Below are 19004 nucleotides of genomic sequence, written 5' to 3'. Positions count from 1 at the left end.
AATGTCCAGGCACATAGATAGATGTTATGTGAAGTGGCCAGACATTGTGTAATAACTTGTCTGAGATCTCATTTTCATAAAAGCAGAATCTGACATTACTCTCCAGTCAAAACAACTTTGTGGAGGCACAGCCCCACTTACAGTTATAGTATTATGTAATGTGTTAAAATAATACAATTTTTTCCTTTTCTCTTTTTCTTTTGTTTGTTTGTTGTTTGTTGTTTTGTTTTGTTTTGTTTCTTCAAGGAAAGACAGGCAACAGTGAAAAAAGAAAAGAGTGTCCCCCAGCAAATGAACAAACTGGGAGAACGGAACAAAATGCAAAGAGCAAATTCTGTCACCGTAGATGGACAAGGTCTTCAGGTGTGATTATTGTTATTTTAATTTTAAGGAAATACTTACAGGTATGAACACAATGATATGCTAGAATGAGCAATCTTTAAAGTTAAATATTTCCTGTACAGTCACTGCTAATATTTTGCTTCTGCATATTTGAAAATTCAGTAGGTAAACTTTTCCATCTGTACAGGAATCCTGTGATGCAGATCTGCTTCCTATGTGATTGGTGGGATTTCCTAAGACATAAAGGGGGAAGGAAAACAATCTCTAAAACACTTGTACTGGGAGGGTGAAGCTGAACGCAGTTTTTTCATATCTGTTATGCAGCATTGTGTGAATTTACATTATAAATCTGAGTATATGAGCCTTGATAATTGTTCACTCTTCCCACTTGGACCTATGAATTATTAGATGGTTGGAGTAAACTTCAAGGATGTTATTTGTCCAGGTATTTCCAGGTAGGATATTTGTCACATCAAAATTAAAAGAGTGGAAAGAGGCATAGTGTTTTCAGTAATGGAAAGTTTTTCTTTTTGAAAGAAAAAAATTGCATGTGTCATGAGTTAATGTTATTTTAGGCATGTTACTGAGAGGCATACCAGAAATTCTGTCTGAACTGCCAGACTTCTTTCCCTTGAGGTATGGGTAGTTTTGAGTTAAATCAATGTTCACATATCGGATGCTGCTTCTTTATTTCCACAGGACTTAAATGATCATAAGGACAACAATTTGATATTCATTATATATATATTACTATTCTGTTTATCTTTTGATATGTTGGAGTCGAGGCATAAAAAAATGTAGATTACATTACCGTATATCAAATGCTTTGTACTCCATAAGTATATCAGGATATACCATATTGTGTCAGGATATATATGTGTCAATCTTATTCTACTTCATCTTTTAGTGAAACATTCTCGTTATGAAACCAAATTAAAAGGAAAACCAAAACCCTGTGCAGGCACATAGCTGCTCCATTGATGATCCAGTAGGATATTACAGCAGTCATTATTCATGGCTTTCAGGGTTCACTTCCTGCACTTAGAATTCTCACAGGCTGCATTGGTATCCAGATCGTCTGTGATAAAACACGAAACAAAAAGGCTGGAATGTTCATTGTCAGAAAGCTCAAATTCTGTGTAATCAGTCAGTGTGACTAATAAACTGGTGCTAAAGGAAGCACTCAATGTTTTCTAACTTATGGGTGTGTCACAGTTTAACACTGGCCTGGCAATTAAACAAATAACAGATGCTCTCTATTAATCCCCCTCTCCTCCCTGATAAAGAAAGGAGAGAAAATAAGGGAGAGAGCTTATGGGTTGGAAACTAAACCACACAACTTTAATGAAACAATAATGATAAATAGGAAAAATTACTAAATATATACAAATATACAGGAAAATTGATACCACCTTCCTACCTCCTCTCCCCCAATAACTCTCATGCCACCACCAAGGCTGCAGGGCAGCCCTGGGAAAGTCCAGGCTGGACTCCTGGAGTCAGCAGCAGTCGGGAGCTGGAAGCAGGAACACACAGATTCAGGCTGGCATGGATCAGGACCACAGGCAGAAGAATGGATGGAATCCTCCCAGGATGCTGAAGCAGCCAAGGACAGGCAAAGAAGGGGAAGCAGGGTTTGACCCTCATGATCGCTCAAATTTATACTGAATATGATGTGTATGGGATGGAATACTCTGTTTGGTCAGTTTTGGCCATCTATCTTGTCTGTTCCTCCCCAAAGAAGGGTTTCAGGTGTGACCTTTTTACTTCTCCTTCCAGAGGGAAAAATGTTCCTCAGAACTGAGCAATGTCTTTGGTTCTGCACAGCAGTCTCTGGCTGTAACTATAATACATGGAGCATTATCAGTCCTAGGAGCAGACACTGAGAAACTTGCTGTTAATTTTAGCAAGTGCAGCTACTTGCAAGAGACTCATCTGAAAGCAAAAGTACATGAAAGAAAATTACCTTTATCCTGTCCCAAACCAGGACGTGGTGATAATTGTGCAATTCCAGTGAGCCTAAGTGCTCTAGATGAGGAGCATTGTTGGTATCTCCTTTTGGTAGCAGCACCATGTCAGTATGAATTTTGTTGTTATTCCAAGCACTAAATTTGTTATGCTCATAGTATAGTTTTACAGATTTTTAAACCTGATTTCCATGCAGTGAAGTGCTTGGGACAAAGTACCTGGGCTGTTCAAAACAGCAAACTTCTAACCCCGCTGACTCTTGTACACACAACCTTAAATTATTAAAATTTCTGCCTTCAGGTAAATAGGGTATAAGATTTTCTATAAGTTTGCTAGTATGATCCAGAAGTGGTATTCTGTCTTCTCTTTCCACCAGGGATCCAAAGTTTAGGACTCATCGTTGCTTTTGTTTATTATCTTTTGAGAAGAAGAGAAAGAAGGAGTAAGGATTAAGATGGCAGAATAATTATTGACTGGATTTGATTTGTTTTATGAAGTGCTTAGTATTATTCTGTCATTCCACATCTGTAATGTGGATCACAATGAAACACCTGGTAATCATAGTGATAACATTAGAAATAATTCTGCAGTGATGACCCCATGCTGATTATACCATGGTCTTTGTTTTTCTCTGTTGGGTAAAAGTGGTTCAGAGTAACAGGAATACACCTTAGCACCAGCTATTAAGCTTTTGATCAGTATTAATAATGGTAAACTGATCACTTGAAGACTGAGTGGATCTTCAAGGATACCACAGTGGAAGGCTGGGATCAGTGTGGCTGTTGCGATTTTTTTTTTTTTTTTTTACACTTACAGATTTTATAATTGTGGAGCTATTTCCACAAAGATATAAGATTCCATAAATAAAACTGGTAATTAATGTTACTATTTTGTGTAAAGATGGTCTGAAGCAAAAAATATCTGTAGCTGACTAAAGTATACTACTCTAATTCTCTCATATCTAGCCAAAGCATCCTAGTCTGATTCTAATAAGATTATTGTTTTGCTAATTATTTTGATATGATCTTCAGTGAACCAGGAAAATTGTTACTTTTTTTCGTACCTTTTTTATTAAAAAAATAAATTTGATTTTTCTGCTAATTACATTGTTTTATTATTTAATTTCTCAAGGTAGCATATCAAAGATTCCCAGTAAATCTTCATGCTACTCCTGTGAGGGCTCTGTTTTTCTGTTTTCAGTATGAGATAAGCTGTATATTATTGGTCTGTTGGTCCTTTAAGGCACTTGTCCAATAACTTCATGGAGATTCCCTCTAAATCATTCTAGATTAAGGCTTGAAAATATTCATCAATGTAGTCTAAATCTTTAGTTGCATTGTTTGCTGTGTGGAAGGATCTACATTGCCTATAGAAGTGCTATGGAAAAGCTGTAAAAAAATTAATTAAACGAGACCTTATTTTGCAATTAGTGGGATACAAACTGGTCATGAAATAATAGTTATGGTCCCAAACCACCTACGTTTAGTAACACAGACAAGTTTTGAAATAAAAGATTCAAAATAGAAATAATTTCATCGTTTACCTTTTGTTGAGAAAAGTATCAAGAGCAAGCCTTCCTTCCATCAGGCAGCAGTGAGCAGGTAACTTAGTGGCAGTGGAGATCTGCACGACTAAAAGACAATTAATCATAGTTAAGCACATTCATCTTACTTCTTTCTAGCTAACCAGCATAATGATCAGGATTATTATTTCTAATTAGAGGAAGTAATAGATCATGTATAACCTTAGGATGAGTCTCATTAATTAACCTGCGTCCTATGGGATTTCAGTAGGTAGTCCATCTCTGTCACAATGAGCACCATTGGTTTACACTTAGTTCACAGGAACAAACATCATGGGAATTGGCTAAATAACTAAAATTGATTAAAACAGTAGGTAAAAATTAAATATATTACAAGCTTCATTATATCCTGCAATCTGATATATGTTTCAACATATAGCACTTTCCTGTAACAACATACTGTGCCAGAAAGTGATGCTGGGTTGTTTTTATGCTAGGTTCAATTTCACCAGTTTGCTGAAGTTTTTAATTATTTGTTGTATATATTGGAACAGATTTGGATCCATTCTTTGTGAAGTTATGGATGGAGTTGGCACATGAATGCTTAACACTTCCTACTAGAAGTGCTTTTGGATGTCTATAGCATTATATGCCTATTTCTATAGGGTGCCTGTAAGGCTCCTTCGCTCTCATGTTTCTCAGCTTCTGCCTTAAATTACTTCTCAGTAATCTTAAGAAATCTTCAGCTGAAAAGATTTTGCGATTCCAAGAATTATTAATAAGGATTTGGAACAAGAGCTTTGATTGTATCATTTTGAAACATAATTTAGGCTTCATCTCTGAAGTTGTTAATGCATGACTTCAGAGGTTGACTTTGACCTGTTAATATGCCTTTAAACATTCTAGAATTGATATATGTCTAAAAGTCATAACTTTAAATATGAATAGTCTATCTTGTTGATTTTAGAACTGGTATTACAGATTATAGGATGGATTTTTTCTGTTCTTCAAATCTATGGAGCAAAGGCAGTGAATATGTGTATCTGAAAATGAAGTTTTTACTTTGTAGAGCTAAACAGTAATGTGAACATTTTAAACTTTTCGTTCATGAAAGAACTAATAAACTGGTAGAAGTTATTGTTTCAGTCAGTATATCCTCTCCATTTTTTCCCTCAGGCTTGCCCTTTTTCCACATACATGATTTCTACTCTACTTTTAAAAAGTGCATGATTTCATATCATATCAAACATTACAATTCTGCAAGCTAAAAAAAAAAAATAAAATTACTATATCAAGTTTAAAATATTGCATAGCTAAATTTTATCTTTATACTATAGTGTCATTTCTCACTGCAAATGTAGTTTGTTAATTGCTTTTTTTTTTTTTCATGGAAATAACTGTCAGAATCAGTAATGCATTTCTCGAGTTAAAAGTTTTCTTCTCTATTGATGGATATAACCTATATATAACACTATTGCAATGGAATTATAGATTAAAATGGCATCGCAGCTGTGAGACAGACAGCTAGCATTAAAATTTGTGGCATATTAATGAAGTGAGGATTATTGCGAATTATGGAATTGCTTCCAGCTGGATTACATAGCATAACATAGAGTTTGCATTAAGTTTTTTGTTTTCTGTCTACTATAGGAAAAATGAATGCAACACACAGCATTAATGAGTGGCTGTGTTATTCCCTTCTTTTAGATAACTCCAGTTCCAGGCACTCATCCACTTTTAGTTTTTGTCAATCCTAAAAGTGGTGGGAAACAAGGAGAAAGGTAAGGTTGATTTTATTTTTTACTTCCCCCCCCTCCCCTTTTCTCTGTTATCTCTGTGATATGTTTGAAAATGAATGTTAAAAGTTTATATACGAAAAGAAATCCCAAGTTTTACGCCTCACATGTGAACATTCTACTGCCCTGTTTAGAAAAGGTACATAGTAGCATAGATTTGTGCAGTTAAAAGCTAAAATGAGTTTTATGAAACAGCTTCATTTCACATCAGAAAAATTAGCTATATTCAGTGTATGGTTTTGTGTGATTTGCATGAAGATGTGAGTTGCTATCTTTTGCATTGCTGCTTTGAAGTTATAATAGTTTTCTTTTAATCTCTGTAATAATTATGCAGACAGGCCAATAATTTAAATTGGCAACAGTATTCAATTTTCTAATGTGTGACTTCAGTGATTTATGTATGATTTAGTGAGTATGCTTTTCAGCCCCTTCAGAAGATATCTTAAAAAGAAACCTTTTGATTCCTGTAGGTAGGAAGCATTCTAAAGATCCAGTTAAAGTATTACAGTCAGATCACACAAATACTAAAGGTACACTTAATTTTATGTATATTAGTAATTATATTGATTTAAATTCCAAGTGCTTAAGCTTATATTTAAGTGTTAGTGTATCAGAGGAATGATAGAACAAAGGTAAGGAGTATTCTGCTCCTACTCTACTCATGAAACTAGGCAGAAATATTGAACACAGATTTTTTAGTGTATTTCAGAATCACAAATGCTGACAGTATAGCCATTTGTCGCCAAATTTTTACAGCCTAGTTTACTATGTCAGTACTATAATCTATGCTTAAAATCTTGAAAAAGGTTACCATCTTTTGGCCGAGATCAGGCTGAAGATGACTCCTGTGGTTACTGAGTAATGTGAGTACCAAAAAGCATAAAAGGAGGGATCCAGTGGGATTCTAAATTTTGGAACTGAACAAGTAAAATGCAAGTGGGTCAGCTTTCCCTATCTCTTCCCCACTGCCTTTGTTACATCACTTCTTGCAGACGGTGTGCCTTTAGGTAGACTGACAAAAGGGACAAAATTCTGCAGAGTAGATGTGAGGGGAATTCTCAGAGCTTAAGAACATTTAATCTGGACTGCACCTGATGATCTCTGAGAGAAGAGGTTGTCATTTAGGAGCTGATTATGTAATCCCTGAACTGATACACCTAGATATCAGCAATGCCAAAAACACTACTTGTGTCAAAGGCAGTAAATACCATTAAAGATTCATTCCAAGCAGTTTCAAAAATGTGCCTTTGACATCAAAACAAACCAATATGAGCTGCGCTCAACATTCATGTTTATGAGACAGTAGTAGTGTGAAGTAGATCTGGTCTTCTTGTGCTGTCGGGGGCATTGTGGGCAATAACACACTATCCCTCAGCTTGACTTTTTATAGTATTGATATGAAATGAGCCAATCCAGGATCTAGTCTGGAATTAGGCAGCTGAGAGGCAGGTTAGAGAGCTGCACTCATGGAATTAGTTATAACCTAGAAACAATTGAATGAAATTCAAAGCTGTTTTGCATCTTTCAGTTCCCAGCTCATAACTGATCTCAAGTGTTACTATCTGAATGGATGTAATGTGAGAGACATCGTTTTTAATGTTAGATATTCTCCAGGGTAAAAGTCCCTTCCCAAATTCCAATTTCCATTCACATATTGTGGTCTGATACTTGTCACTTGATGTTAATGCAACTGTTGCTGAGGCCAAGCAGATCAAAGGAATGATTTGAATTGAAAAAATGAATGCCTTGTACACACTTTGTTTACTAACACCATTACTTCACAAGTGTTACTACACAACACAGTGTGCAGCATGCAGGCAGCCACCAGCAGCTGAGTATAGTGAAGTATGAGAATCTTTTAAATTGGCTTTGAAACCACACAAAGTAAAAATGTTAAATTGCATAAAAATGTGTCAAGATTGCATTCTCTATTTCTGTGTTAGAGCAACCACATCAAAAGGTCAGCTGCATAGTCATGTAAACATATCTCATGTCATTCAGCAGCACTAGATAATATCTCATGGTTAGATCTAAAATTAGAATAAAAAATGTTTTTAAAAGTCCATATATGGACTGTTTGATGGGAAGAGGTTTGCCCTCTGCCTTTTGGGTGTAAATGTTTCATATCAATACCAGTAACCTTATAAAATAAGGATGGTAAGAGTGCATATGAGTGTGAAGATGTAATCTAAGGGATGAAAATATTTTCAAGGAACAATAATATTTAACTTCATAGCTTTTCCTGGGTTTTATCTGGCTGCTTTACAGTCATTAAGAATGAGAAGAATCCCCAGTCCACCCTCCCCCGCCCTCACACCCCAATTTTATGGCACTTATCTGTTGGTAAAAGTAAAATCACAGGACATTTGAACAGAGAAGCAGCTCTTCAAAATGCACAATTATGGTGATTCATGACAGGGTTTTTGACTATAGCAATTTTGTAATCTGGTCAGGTATTTTGAGAGGCTAGTAGTAGAGGATAGGCTGTAACAAAAGTAGGGTTTCCACAGCAATAAGGGACAAAATAACCCCAAACCCACAATCTACTAATTTTCATAGATGAGAATTTCATTATCTTGACTTATTTGCATTAAGGTGATCTTTTACAGAAAGCTATTCTTCAGTCTTTGCTTCGGATTTTCTGTATTGTAGAGATCACGATGAATGATTTCTAATTGACTTTCATTGAACACAGAAAGGTTACTGCAGATACTGTCAAGACTCCAGTGTTCCCACAGTTCCCCATATGAGATTTTATGCCTTGCCATATGGTAACCCAGCCCATTTCGTTGCCCTTAGACTTTGAGAGAGTGTATGCATCTTCCTGACAACCAGTTGAATAAATGCACTCCCCCAGCAATGTTCTGTCATTTCTTTTGTATTTTGCTATTTTTTCAAATTTCTTCAAATGCAAAGGAAAAGAACTGAGAATCACTTCAAGATAAAAAAGTGAGGTGCCTTAGTTTTGTTTTTGAATATTGGAGCAGAGGGGTGATAGGGAAAAAATGGATATGTAGGAAAAGTTAATTTGAAAACAAAAGTACTTTCCCTACAACCTTATCTACTAACCTTATCAATACGTTTTTAAAAAGGGAATTGTTTTAGAAAGCCAGACTTTTGCAAAATTTTTAGTGATAAATATCATGTTCTTGAATAGGATTCTCTTCTAAAAACCAATGCTATGACTTTCAGACATAATTACAAAATAAAGAACAGCAAAAATAACCTAGATCTGCTTCCTTAATGGAGAGATTAATAGTTATTGCCCATCATCTGAAACTTAAGTGCATTTATGCTTATTTGGACTTAAATTATTTATTCCAGTGGATAACACATATGTTTATAATAAAATAAAATAGAACAAAAATATAATTCAATGTTTATTAAGAAGAAAGCAGCAAATAATAATTAAAGCTGATTAGTTTTAACATTTCACACACTAAAAATAGATTTTAATTGAGCATGAGATTAGATAGACATACAGCAAACCCAGTCCAGTGTCTTCCTGAGGCTATACCACACTGCAACATAGAATAGGGAATGTGCATAAAATGGACAGATGTGGTTTAATTGCATCAGAAAAGAATTCCAGTATGTCCATCTCATCCTAGAGTTGTCCTGTATGTCTGAATTTAAGATCTGACTAACCAAGACAACAACTTTCAATGATCTGTGAACATAATGTATATGTTTAGTATATCATTAACAAAATAGTTTATTTTAGCAGAGAGAATATACAATGAGCATGTAGTACTTCTAAAGACTGTTGTAATGGGTAAAATCATGGCCTTGTTTTGCCATGCTCATTACTTTGTTTTCCACTGCCCCATTTTCCAATTTATTTGCCTGACCAGCAGGTGAGTTTAAACAATTGTTTCCTTGACAAATGTACGGTTGGATGCACTGGAGATCAGCTTCCCTACACAGACATTTCCTGCTGACTCCACGTTCAGTGTCTGTGCAGCACAGGTTGATGATATCTTTGACCTTAAGTTGTTTTCAGATAACTTTGGTTTGCAGTACCTACCCTCCTACCCTCCGATTAATCTGGCTTTCTGAGCTTTCAGTTAGCGTGGAGAAAAAATATAGTAGCAGTTGCAAATTATCTTTTTCAAAGGCTCAATGTTTAGCTAAGAAGATCCTTAGCATTTCACTTTGGGTAGGAGCCCTTAGCTTCTTTCTTCTCTGCTATTAGGATCATATAATCATAGAATGGTTTGGGTTGGAAGAGACCTTAAAGATCATCTAGTTCCAAGATGGGCATGGGCAGGGATACCTCCCACTGGATCAGGTTGCTCAAAGCCCCATCTAACCAGGGCTTGAACTCTTCCAGTGAGGAGGTATCCTCAGCTTCCTTGGGCAACCTGTGCCAGTGACTCATCACCTGCATAGTGAAGACTTTCTTCCTAATATCTAACCCAAATCTCTCCTAGTTTAAAACCATTGCCCCTTGTCCTGTCACTACACACCACTGTGTAAAGTCCCTCTCCATCTTTCTTGGAGAGAGTTAAATTCAGCCTATACTGGCCACACCTTGAACATCACCCCCTGGATTACTGACGATGCCTCCCCAGTTGGCAAAAGGCACTTCTATAAGCAGCTTTTTCCCCAGTGTAATCAACTTTACTGCCAGTTTGAATTGTCTTACAGGTTTTTGCCCATCTATTTCTTTTATCTCTTTAAAGGAACGATCCTATGACTTCAGAAGATAGCTTAGTCCATCTTCAGCCCGAAGTTCACTTGAGTATTTTTCTCAACAGCAGAACTCTTGACAGCCCCTCTTGGCCACTCTTGCTGTAACTTTCTGCCTCCTTAGTTATGCTAGTGCAACTATTTTGAGGTTCATATGAATGAGATCATAGACACGACTTAAGTGAAGTAAAAAACAGTGATGGAGAAACTTTTCTGAGAATTTATATTTTAAATTGAACCTGTTTAGTTTTCTAGATAGTATAATACTACATCCAAATATGTTCTCTGTGAAATAATCCTGCAAACAGTTACAGAAGCACAACTGTTCACTTATAAGCTGTCTCATTGGGTAAGAACCAGCTGGAGGCAGTGGTGACAAGTGGTAGTTTCATGAACTGACTTTGTTCATGAAATTGCACTGCATCCAAAAAGTTCTATTTTGGGGTATTACCCATTGTGCTGCCTCATGGCTGTGTCAGCACAAATGTCCAGTCACAACCATGTCCAGTTTCTTACATATAGAAGAAGACTTTGAAAGACGTGTGTGTATTCTTAGGGGTTTTTGTTCTGGATGTATAAAAATGGAAGGCCAAACTAATGCCCATTTTCTTGTCTAGCATTTGGTGTTAGGTCCAGTTGCAGTGTAGTGTGAAGGCAAACATTTAGAGGCAGTTTCTTTCTCTTGTTTGGAGAATGAATGCATGAATGGGAATGAACCATTCATTTTTGAATTTTACACAGACTAGCATATATAACAACATAAAGTATGGGGTATCATTCACAGTGAGTCATTATAGAGTCATTATCTGATAGTGGTGTTTGACATCAGTACCTGTGAATGGTATGCATTGAATCAAGTATGATTCAATGTAATCTCTTCATTATTGCAGGTGGATTTCTGGGTTTTGGCTAGAGAATACCTAGCTACATCTTTATTAAGAAGGCTTTTATAGCATTTCAAAATTACCCTGAAAACAATATTGTGAGTATAGGTAATGGCTAGTATGGTTTGTATTACCAAACTTTTAGGCAAATAACTCTTAAGCCTTTGGGACTTTGTAACAATACCATTCGTTAACTTCTTGTGGTCAGCCACACAAATTCAATTAGCCAGAACCTTTGACCAAGTTAAATCCTACATGTCACTGAGAAGCAACTGACACATACCAATTAGAAAATTAAAAGTAGGATCCTTTGCATCGGTAAGATGCTGCAAATGAAATAGAAATCTACAATTTTTTAAATCCACTGTCAAATATCTAATTGAGTCATCATTGGAACTGTTGACTGTGATGAGTGCCTGCTTGCAAAGTGAAACCAGTCATTTCACATTGACTTTTTCTGTCAGGAGTGGCATCAGGAATATATTGTGTGTGTTTGAATGCAATGCTTTATGAAGAAGCTGATAATGCTAAATAATTGAGGAGTTAAGAAAATGCTTCAATTTGGAAGTTTTAGAGATAATTTGTTTGTATTCAGTATTCTTATACCCTTGTCTTCCACCTAGCCTGATAAATTATGCATTGCTATTAAGAAAATAAAATAAAAAAAATCCCCCAGTGCTCACATAGATTTTGTCTAGACAGTTTTATTTTGCTGAATTTTTATGTTAGAATTCAGATCTTATTATGCTTCTGTTTCATTTAAGACAGTAAAAAGAAAGGAAGAAATATCTCAGGTGAAAAAATAAAGACTTTCTTAAAAATGTTAAAATATTTATTAATTTGAGTTACATGAAATTTAAAATTAAAAGCAAGAAACAGGGGTTTATAAATTAAACTATTACCATAGATCCCACATATATATTTATTCATTCTGAGCTCCGGCTCTTTCGTGTGCTCACTTTTTTCTGTGTAAGAAACGAAGCAGCTACCACACTGCAGTCAATTTAGAAATCACATTTCTAATATTTGCAATGGGGACACAAAACATTTGTCATACTTTTAGGATAAGTGATCTCAAATTTATGAAGTTACAGTTTTATAAATAGTCTGCCATTTAAATAAATATTTGCTATGAGTGGGACAGCAATTGGAGTCCTTTGTAAGGTAGGATATCAATAAATTGATTTCTGTTATTCAGCTAATTTTTATATATACCTTATATAAGTAAAAGAATGGTTTCAAATACTTTTAGTTTTCTTCCAATTAAAATATAATCGAAAAGAGATGTAGGTGGCAATAGGTTTACATTATCAGAATGTTGTTCAACCTATGGGAAAAATTTTTGGTGGGTTGCAAACCCAATTTGCTTTTGCAATTAATAATACTTTTTGTTTTGTGTTAGCAATAAATTTCATGAATAAGTCTCTCTTTTACCGTGGAGTTACACTAATAGGAACTAATTTGCTTTTCCAAATGCTTTCTTGACTCGGCTTTCCTTGTGTCATTACACCTTTGTATCCTTTTTTTTTTTCCTTTTCTGTGTACAGTGTTTGAATTGTAGATACTTGCAGCACTCTTGTCTCAATTTTATGCCTACTATACACTGCATGAGTTGTAATTGCTGTGTTAAAATATTTGATTTTTTTCATAAATAAGATTCTGCAATTCAAGTCATTATAATATATGTTAACTTCTTAAATTCTTTCATTGATAGTTTTTTTTAAAAATACCTCAAACATAAAGTTAAATGTTTTCCCTTTTGTCTCTTTTACCTCTTCAGAATTTATAGAAAATTTCAGTACCTTTTAAATCCTCGTCAAGTTTATAGTCTTTCTGGAAATGGACCAATGCCAGGGTAAGTCTACAATTAAGATTATACCAGGAACTCATTTAATAAAATGCTGCATAATCAAATGAGTAGACTGAGGCACATTTACCATGTATGAATATATCAGTGCTACAGATCTCTGAAATTTACAGGTATTATTTGTTTATATTGTAAATAAATCTATGTATCATATGTTTTGCTGATAGCTATGCAGTACTCCATAAGAACTGTGGGGTAAATATCGTTCTCTTTGCAGCTTTTACTGCTTTACCAGCAGCCAGGAGTTCATTTTGCAGTTTCTATTATATTACAAATATCAAGCAGCCTCAAAACTGGCCTGCAGGACACACATTTATTTTAGATAAAGACATATGGCCACATACATTCTTCTTCCATGATTCTTCCTGTTTTGCATTCATACGAAGACCGAAGACTTTTGATCTATTGAATGCCCACTTTTGGCACCTAAAATTTTCTGCTTTCCTAAGTAGTGGGTGCTTTGGTGGAAGAAAACAGGCAGAGCAGCACTGAATGAATTATGTCCATGATTTTCTATGTATTGGGTGTTACTTACTTATGCCACTCATGTATGAATTTTTACATCAATGAGAAGAGTTGCAGAAGGATTTTAGGAGACACATGTTCCCTGGAATGAAATTAACCCTGCAATTTGAATATGTTTTTAGTTTGATCTTGGCAGTTTTTCTTTGTTTAGGATTTTGGTTTTTTTTCTCTTAAGTTAGAGGAAAATAAGATAAAAGTGGAAATGTACGTGGTTTGTGCCTTGCAAAGTTGTATGTTGATTATCACAGGTACTTTGGAAGGAGTATGCTCTGACAGTTCCTGACAGTCCTTCTGGTTTTAAGGCCAAATATACAGGAAACTGTTATTTCTTAAAATTATTCTACATTAACTGTTCTTTTATTTATTGTGTTAGATTTGGGATGTGTATAGCATTGAGGAAAGTGAAAAGAGGATTGGGATCAAGCCTTTTAGAAGCTAAGATTCTCATCTTATTTTGTACTACAGTGTGGCTCCTGTGCAACATGCAGGATGGTGCAAAACGTGCTCAAAAAATCAAAATAATGGCATGCGTAATTTCTTTTATGCCTGAAATTTTATCTGTACCTGAATGCTAGTGCTGTTTTATTACTTAAATGTTTGCTGTTGGTGCTCTGTTGTTAGTGTTGAACCATGGAAAATTTAACTCATCTTAGTCCAAATAAGAAAAGATTGGAAAAATTGCAGAAAAATGTCTGAAATTTATAAGAAATTGCAACTGAGACAAAGCTAGTAACCATTATTGTTTTACTTAAAATATAATAGAAATGCCATACTAGAGATTCAGATTACAACTTTTAAAGCAACAGAAATATTTTTGTTCCAATTCATTTTATTTCATTAAATGTGATTTAAAAAAAAAAATCAAACAAAACCAACTAACTAGAAAAAAAAAATAATAATCAAATACCACTTACAGACCCCATTTCTGTCCAGTACTGACTTCTTTTTTTTCTGTATCTTGTGATATAAATGGAAATGTATTTTAAGGTAGAAGCACAAGAGGGCAGTGTTAAGTTCAAACTGAAACCCTGCACTTAAACGATTTAAATTTTAGTCTTTTGAACTACGACAGTGTTTTTTAGAAAATATTTTCAATTTCTCTTCCCATTAGGAATTGAAATAGTTTTACTTCAGAGTCACTTTGAAGAAATTTTAAAATAATTTTCAAACAGACACTGCATTTTATTAAGCTTGTTCCAGTATATTTTTTTATTCATTCCACAGAAATGAATAATCCTAAATTTCCAGTTTATCTCCTGCCATCACTTCTTGCCCCTGGTAATTCTATGTAAGATGCATATAATTTGTCCCTTAAGCGAGCAGTTGAGTAAACTCTGTTTTTCACTTGCCAGGCCTTGTTTCCCTTTCTGCAAGTGCTGGATTGCCTATTAAAACCTGCCCATCCATCACCTCACTCATCCATCTCTATAATGCCTGTTATGCTGAACTGTCAATCAAAATGTTACATTTATTTAATATTTTCATATGTGAAATTTAGATTGAAATGGAACAGTTTGGGACTTTACTGCACAGACAAAACCAAAAGTGTATTATTCATGTCAATTTCTGTTATTTAGTGGAAGTGGATAAGCATAATATATAAGTATTTTAAAGCATTTGTGATTATTGTGATTCTTTTAATTGAGTCTATTTTGAGAATAATTTTTATTTTTTGAAACTTTTTGGATTCTAATTTCAGACATTTTTCCTCTATCTATAGAATGCTGCTAGTATTAAGACAGAATTTGAATCATTTTGGTAGAGCCAAGCTGTCTGATTTAACTTTTTTATTTGTGATGGTGTTATACTTCTGGGTTTCTCTCATCAACCAAGAAGATAACATTCATGAGTTTTCTAACCTGAGATCCAGACATCTGTGACTAACAAAAATTAATATTTCCAGTTAATTTCTGTGGAGGACCCTAATTATCTCCTATTTAGATAACAAAGAGAAATACAAGAAAAAAAATTCCTAAATCGTTGGTGGACTGCATTTTTTAAATAAAATTGAAAAAAAGTAACAGCTCAGTCACTAGTTTTTTCATTTTTCCTATTCAGTAGGATAATATTCTTTTATGGAAATGTTTTGGAATTAAGGGCTCCTTAGCACATCTGAGCTGGAACAGCGTTTATTAGTCTTTGTTCAGAGGAAGAAAGGCCACTAGTGGAGTCCCATATTTGAATTTCTTTGACACCTTGAAATAATACATTTCATTTTCCTTTTCTATCCTCTCCCTGAAAAAGAAAAACAAAACAAAACCCAAAAACAAACCAAAAATCAACCAAACTACAAACAAAAAAACACCAAAGAACAACAACAAAAGCCACCACACGTCTTGCACTTTTTGTAATATCCGGTATTGTCGTTTTTAAAATAAATATTCTGGCAAGTAGCAGATGAACAGAAAAACACTTTGAAAAAAATTACAGTGAACTGTAGTGTTGCTATCTGAATGTGCAATTACTCAGGTGGATGTGTTTCACAATAGATGGGATGCTACTTGCTGAACTGCAGGGATGGCAACAAAGCTGCTTCGTGTATCTTCTTAGCATGCCTAAACTAAGGTTTTCAGAGCTGTTAATGTTGAGGTTCATGTGCATAATCTATATAGAAATATTTACACGATGCAAATAAATTGCATGGCAGCCAACTCTCTGACATTTTGATCCCTTTCCAACAATGGAAACCGACCTGCTGCGAGGCCTGAAAATCAGGGAGCTCTCAGCCAAAGGGCAACAGTACACTTGAAACACTGGTATAATAATTAATGGGTTTGACGTTCTTTATTTGGGAGCAGAGAGATTCTGGTGAGCTGGAGAAACCCTGTAAGCTCTGCAGCTGAAGAGAGGCATAAAAGGTATTCCACAGCTACCGACTGCCATAGTTAACAAAGTGACGTGAAAATTGCCAGGCTGATCCATTGTGTAATTTGTGCCTAGCACCTGTGTTTTTAGCCTTGAAAAGAGTTTCCCTGTTTGGTTGTTATATCTCTATAGGAGTCTTCTACTTCTGACAACAACTGTTATTGTGGATTTAATGATCTTGAAGAATCTGAAATTCAGTTATTGTTCACCTCACAGAGAGGTAAATAATAGCGGGATGAATAGCAGTCCAGCCACAGACCCACATGACTCTGTAGGGAGGTCACTCTTTCACAATGGCTTTGTCCCTCTGAAAAGGCTCCCATTCCCTTAAGTCTATTGTTTAAAATGTCTAATTTATGTCATTTTTGTGCTCTATAATAGAAATTATATCCACAAAAGTTGTATTTCTTTGTACCTTCCTTAAGCATTTAATTCAGAGTGCATGTATTTTTAAAAATCTACCCAAAAGTTTGCCTCAACAGACCTTTTTAAAGCTTAAATTCTGCCCACTTAAAAGATGCCCAAGACACCAAACCGAAGCCCTGCAACTTAATCTGTAATTTAGTTGGGAATCAACAGCACCTGGGCCTTTATAATTTCCCAAAGCAACAGGGCTATTTTGAAAATTACACTATTTTCCCTGATTATTGGAATTGATTACTAGAGCATTTCTTTGCTGTTGGATGTTTGAAATATCCAGAGTATTCTAGGAAAGCATATACACCAAGAATATCTTTAGGAGATAACTGCGTAAGTATTTTCTCCTGAACAAAACCTTGAACCTGGGTCTGGTTTTCTTGGGAAGAATTACATTTTTGTCAAAGAATGGCAAATCAAGGTTGTGCTCCAATGATTAAAATTACAGTTGTGTACCATAAATCAGGAATACTTAGTACTCAGTAAGTCTTCACATGTAAAAATTAAACCTTGGGGTTACAGGTATATTTTAAACAAATTTTATTTGTGTGACATCTGTGGTGTTTGCAGCATATATAGCACAATCTTTAAATATTGTAAATATTTAAGTAAGTTTCCATTTCTCAGTCTAGGCTTCCAAAGTTTGGGCCAGATTGACTTGTCTCTCTCTTAATGATTATAAGTTTTCGGTAGTGAGCTTGCCACACACAAATTTTGCCTGAAATACGTTTTAAAAGACTCCACCAGTTTCTTTAGCCTAGTTTGCTCTCCTCATGTTGTTTAGCTAGTTCTCTTTTCTTAGTCACACCTAATAAACTTTTGAGTATTATGGCTAGGTTAATTCTGAACATAGTACATCCAGCATCTTTACTCCACTTACTTTTCCAACTGCTTCTGAATTTCTGCTTCTGGCTGGCATGTGTGTTTTTGTATTAAACTGTTCTATGTGAATTATAATAGAAATAACTTGATATTAAAAAAATCTATGTGTTGAAATATCTGATTTACATGTTTCTCATATTCTGTTTGACTTCTTTCAAGGTTATTGACATCATTTCTGTAAAGGTTATTGATACAAAGGACATTTGTCCCTTGCACTTAATGTCATACTTGTAATACATTTTTAATCCATTTTGTTCTATATAAAGAATGATCACCTAAATTGTTAAAAAAAATACTAGTTTTTTTTTGAAGTAGAGATAAACCTTTTGGGAAAGAGACCTATTGTAAGTACTGTTTTGTATTTTAATTTTATTTATTACTATATATGCTTAGAATTCTTTTACAATTTTATAAATCACTTCAAGAAAATAAGACGTAAGTGTTCTATTCTGGTCCTTTACCTTAGTGTGACAGTGCATAAAGCCTGTAGGATTACTTCCATTTATTTATTTTCACCTTAAACCACTTAGTAATAAATTCTTCTCCAACTATTTTTTTTTTCAAACCATATAAAATTTTCTGTGTTAAGAGGTAGCTATTAAAAAACTAGTTGAAAAAAGCTGTCTTGATTGACAATACTTTTTAGCTTAAGTTCATTCAAGAAATCTATCAAATTCTTTCTTTACAATTGTAACACCTACTGAGTTTTTAAACATAAAACCATGTCCTCTCACCAACTCTTAATATATACTGCATGTTCTGATTGAATAAATGAGATTTATTTCCATATATAATTATGCTACTATATTTAATGCTATAAACTAACTCAGTTGTATAAATATTTATATTTGTCAAACATATTTATGTGCAGTTTATTTATACATGCAAACATACAAAATTATATTATATTTTATTCTTATGTATTTTATGCATTATGTATTTATATAATGCATGTATCTGTTTTATATTTGAATTTATAAAAAGAAAATTCATGTGATTTTGTAGTATGAGATTGTTTGGAAAATTCACTGTGTATGAATATAAAATGCTCCAGAAAAATATAAATCAAATTTATTAATAGTTTTGACAATATGGTTTTGTCAGATTCTTTAATCCCCCATTTTCTTGGAAAGTTTTATTTTTTTCAATGAAGATGAAATACAGAGTCAAAACAAAAAGGATGTTTGATAGCCACATGACAAGGATGCTTGTTCATATAAACAAAGACAGAGGTTTAGGTCTAT

The 19004-nt window shown here is 34.4% G+C and overlaps 1 protein-coding gene across 4 annotated transcripts in view; it reads left to right on the top strand.

The window, feature by feature from the left end:
- The window catches only part of DGKB (diacylglycerol kinase beta), a 327271-nt gene that overhangs the window by 108927 nt on the left and 199340 nt on the right, over positions 1–19004 (top strand). For all 4 annotated transcript variants that reach the window (XM_071735359.1, XM_071735357.1, XM_071735360.1 and 1 more), the window contains 3 exons: positions 247–363; positions 5540–5613; positions 12985–13059. In XM_071735359.1, coding sequence (XP_071591460.1) covers positions 247–363; positions 5540–5613; positions 12985–13059 — 266 coding nt within the window. The remainder of the gene's footprint in view (positions 1–246; positions 364–5539; positions 5614–12984; positions 13060–19004) is intronic.

This window comes from Heliangelus exortis, chromosome 2 (genome assembly GCF_036169615.1).
Source record: "Heliangelus exortis chromosome 2, bHelExo1.hap1, whole genome shotgun sequence".
In the NCBI taxonomy this organism is placed as follows: domain Eukaryota; kingdom Metazoa; phylum Chordata; class Aves; order Apodiformes; family Trochilidae; genus Heliangelus; species Heliangelus exortis.
The sequence above is the reverse complement of the archived record's forward strand: the minus strand, read 5'-3'. Positions and strand labels throughout refer to the sequence as shown.